The 3,772-nt window shown below is 54.5% G+C and overlaps 2 protein-coding genes across 2 annotated transcripts in view; one reads left to right on the plus strand and one right to left on the minus strand.

Annotated features, from left to right (window-relative positions):
* FANCI (Fanconi anemia, complementation group I) overlaps positions 1-229 on the plus strand; it is a gene marked incomplete at its 5' end in the record, with an annotated part of 24,186 nt that extends 23,957 nt beyond the window's left edge. The window contains one exon of the mRNA XM_010004063.1: positions 164-229. Coding sequence (XP_010002365.1) covers positions 164-229 — 66 coding nt within the window. The remainder of the gene's footprint in view (positions 1-163) is intronic.
* A 372-nt stretch (positions 230-601) lies between these two features.
* POLG (polymerase (DNA directed), gamma) overlaps positions 602-3,772 on the minus strand; it is a gene marked incomplete at its 5' end in the record, with an annotated part of 8,420 nt that continues 5,249 nt past the window's right edge. Inside the window, 6 exons of the mRNA XM_010004064.1 lie at positions 602-663; positions 1,434-1,594; positions 2,574-2,782; positions 2,988-3,165; positions 3,453-3,575; positions 3,665-3,764. Of these exons, the coding sequence (XP_010002366.1) occupies positions 602-663; positions 1,434-1,594; positions 2,574-2,782; positions 2,988-3,165; positions 3,453-3,575; positions 3,665-3,764 (833 nt within the window). The remainder of the gene's footprint in view (positions 664-1,433; positions 1,595-2,573; positions 2,783-2,987; positions 3,166-3,452; positions 3,576-3,664; positions 3,765-3,772) is intronic.

The following is a 3,772-nucleotide window of genomic DNA, read 5'->3' on the forward strand; positions in this document are numbered from 1 at the left end:
GGTCCACAAGGAAAGTCCCACCTTCAGGTAATTTTGTTAGGGAGGAAAATGAGCTAAATCCTCTTCTGCATACCTGGTTTCTTGTTTTAGGCAAATGTTCTTTAGACTAATCACACAAAACCAATCACACTCTGCACTGCTACTCTCTCCCTCCCCTCTACAGAGCAGCACAGCAGAGCAGACAGATGAGAACCAGGAACCTAAAAAGAAGAGACAGCGAAAAAAATGAACCTGGGGTTGCTGCTGCTGCCTCCTCCCCCCGTGCCTGTTCTGTGACAGACTCGCCTTGGAGACCTGTGTGTTTGGAGACCATGGTTTGTTGTTCTCTTGCCAAAGAGTTATGACTTCTTCCTTTGTGCCCATGGGTGTGCCAGCAGTGACTCGGGACACTGTCTCAGGTTTTACAGCTGGCTGCTGACCTGGGAAGCACCTCTGCGATGGGAACGTGCTGCTGTTGAAGTCTTCTCCAGGAACAGCCCTCATGACAGCAAAAAGGAAACGGAGTGACCAGGATCAGTCCCTGCCAACAGATCTCCTTCCAAAAGGCCAGTCAGGCTCTGGTGTGGCTCTGGACAGTTGTCCTTCTGGCACTTTGGCATCCTCATTTCTTCTCCAGAGAACCTTTGGTTATTTCAATTAGCTGATATATATCCAGTGCTTCTCCTGGAAGACAATGGGACAATCAGTTCCCTACATTCTGCAGTGCACTCAGAGACTGTGCAACAGGAAAGTGTGACAGTAATTATTTGCTTTAGTTCAGAGCACATAGCACAAAAAAGCCCTGAATTTGTTCAAACTTCTGGTTTGTGGGGTGGTGTGAATGCAGGAGCCAGCACCAGCAGGAGCTGGAAACATGAGCTGTTCTGCCTCAGAGTTGAAGCTCCCTGCTGCTGCAGCTCCTGAGAAGCAGAGAGGCGACAGCTTCCTCAGGCGAGGCTGGTTTTGCTGTTCTGTTTTTGCTGATGCAATGCGCTTGTTTAATTTGCCTTGTCCTTGGTGAGAAGCACCCTTTCTGCCCACAGAACACAAATCCTGTCTCTAAAAGCACCCTTTGCACATTAGACTCCTAATAAAGGTTATCTAAGAGTGGAGTGTCTGATGTATTCAACAAATGAGAGAACAAGGTTCTTCTCCTTCTGAGGGAAAATGGCTGCCACAGGTGGAGGAGAAGCTGTTTAAAGCACCCAAGAGTTCAGGGTTTGCTGGCAGCAGTTAAAGGGTGAGGTTAAGTGCAGTCAGAGGTGACTGCAGGCTCTGGGATTGCTGGGGAAGCATAGCCAGGCTGAGCTGGTTCTCTGAACAGAGCTGTGTTGGGCTGAGGGGGAGGTGGAGAGAAAGCACTGAAGGCTGAAGAAGCTTGGGTCTGGAGGGCAAAATACAGAAGTCTGGGGAGAGGATTGCAGGGGGGCGTATCCTGCACAGACACCACTTACCCTGTGGGATCCCGTATTTCTTCTCCATGCCGGTTGGATTTGATGGTGTCACACAGTTCATGGTCACCTCCTTCCTTAAGCACTGGTCAACATCCACGGCACTGAAGAAAGCCACTGACTGTGGCAGATCCTGGAGGCCCAGTTTGTAAGCAAACATGCACCTGGAAAAAGAAACATGACCAGCTTCACACAATACTGGCCAGCCATGGCTAACGGGTCACCTGGCACCCACGTCAAGGTGCTGGTTAAGTACTGGGTAGCAGGAGGGTCAAGCATTGCTAAGGTGGACATGAGAGAAACAGAATCAGTACATTGAGCCTCCTTGAAAGGAATGACCTGGCCCTTTGCTGCTGGCTCATCCTCCCAGGCAGAGCAGATGCTGGGTTTTCCCAGCAGGAAGCCCTGTGTTTGCAGGATCCAGCACAAAGGCACCAATGCCAGGGCAGCTGCCCCCGCGCTGCCAGCACAGAGGCTGGTTGCTGTACCTGAGAAAATAGCTCAGCTTTGCCCAGCTCCCACCTAACCACACCCCCCAGAGCACAGGGAAGAGGATTTTGGAGAGCTGGCTGTGCTAGAGCTGGACTGAGAGAGCAGGAGCTTTCCAAGATGAGTGCAACCTTGCATGGGGCAGGGAGGCAGCAGAAATGCCCCGGGCTGTGGAAAGGGCAGCAGCGCCAGTGCTTGCAGCACAGCCAACAAGGCATGTCCTTGCTGTCCCCTGCAGGCAGGGGGGAGATGAGGGACAGGGACAGTTTCAGGCTCCCAGCTGCTCACTCAAAATCTGCTGCCACACAATGCCCACAGACCTGATGCGAGCAGGAGGCGAGTGCTTGTGTCCCAGCAGAGCGGAATGATTGGCCTCATCTCTGCAGAAGCCAAAAGCTGGAAACATCCCCCCCTCTTGCCAGATTATCCCTGGAAATCAAAGCTGAGCTCCATTTATAGCCATCTGAGTCAGGCATGAAGGAAACAACCCCCAGCACTGCCAGCATCCTTTGAGCAGAAGGAAACTGCTCTGCACCAACTTGCTTGGGCAAAGCTAACCCCTTTGCTGTCATCCTGGTCTCTTAGAATTGTCCCCTCCCACCCCAGAGGTGCTGGTGCTCATTCCCAGGAGCCACCACAGCTGCCACAGCTCACCGTGTCAGGAGGTTGGTGATCTGCAGGGCCAGGGCTGCCCGGTAACGATCCTGCTCCTGGACCAGGTAGCGCACCTCATCATGGATGCTGATGCAGAAGCGCCCGTTGATGTCAAACTCCTCAAAGAGCCACTTCATGGCGACCAGCATGAGGTGCAGGTAGTCAACAGCTGAGCTCTGTACCACCCAGTTCACTCTGCTGGTCAGAAACTGGTGGAAAGAAACACAGATGGATGCTGGGGGAGCATCAGGTTGCAGGGCCTGGTACCGACACAGGAGAGCTCCTGGGGGAAGCCTGTTAAATTCTACAACCTAAGAAAAAATTCTCCAATCTAAGAAGAGCTGAACCCGGGGTTGCCATTTTGGAGAAGACAAGCAAAGCTGAGAGCTCAGCAGCAGAGAGCCCCGACCTTACCTCCCCCTTGGCCACAGCAGGCTCCAGGGCCCTGCTGATGTGACAGCCCAGCACCGGGGTCTGCGGTGTGGGGGATAAGGCGATGCTCTCCAGCTTGTTGAACATCTCAGACTCGGTGCCTCCAGCCCATACTCTGTTCTCCACCACATTCCACTTCATTTTTGTCTTCCTCCGGGACCTAGGTGGGCAGATGGAAGGTTTGCTGAAATGTGGGACGAGGCTGCAAGCCCCATTTGAGAGCCTCAAAGGGTTTGGGGCAGCCAGACGAGCCGCTACCTCCTCTGGTTGCCAGTTGCTCACTGGGAGAGACTGGGAGTCCCCATTTCCAACAGACTCAGCCCTGAGACAACACGAGGGAGGATCAGGACCATCCAGCCCTGTCTCCCATATCTGCATGCAGGGCTGCAGGTCCCCACACCTTCCAGCCCAATGCCACCAGAGCCAGGCGGGCTCCGAGCATCTCACCTTTTCACAGCTTCTCTCTGGAGCCGATGGACATCCTGGGCCGACACAGATCCATCCTCTGCCCTGTCCACAGCCAGGTCCAACTCCTTCACCAGCCACTCGCCCTCCTCGGAGAGATGAAACCTGGAGGGGGAGAGCGACCCGCACCCACATCCTGTGGGACACTGCCACCACCCCTGTCCCCACCCAGCCCTCCCCAGCAGAACACCCACCTCCGGATGCCCTTGGTGACAGCGTACATCTGCTGGGCCTTCTCGCGCGCCTGCTGCGGGGTCAGCCGGTGGTTGAACTGCATCAGCAGCCGCGCCGGGGAGGGCCGG

Source organism: Chaetura pelagica, unplaced genomic scaffold, assembly GCF_000747805.2.
Source record: "Chaetura pelagica isolate M959 unplaced genomic scaffold, ChaPel_1.0 scaffold428, whole genome shotgun sequence".
Classification (NCBI taxonomy): Eukaryota; Metazoa; Chordata; class Aves; order Apodiformes; family Apodidae; genus Chaetura; species Chaetura pelagica.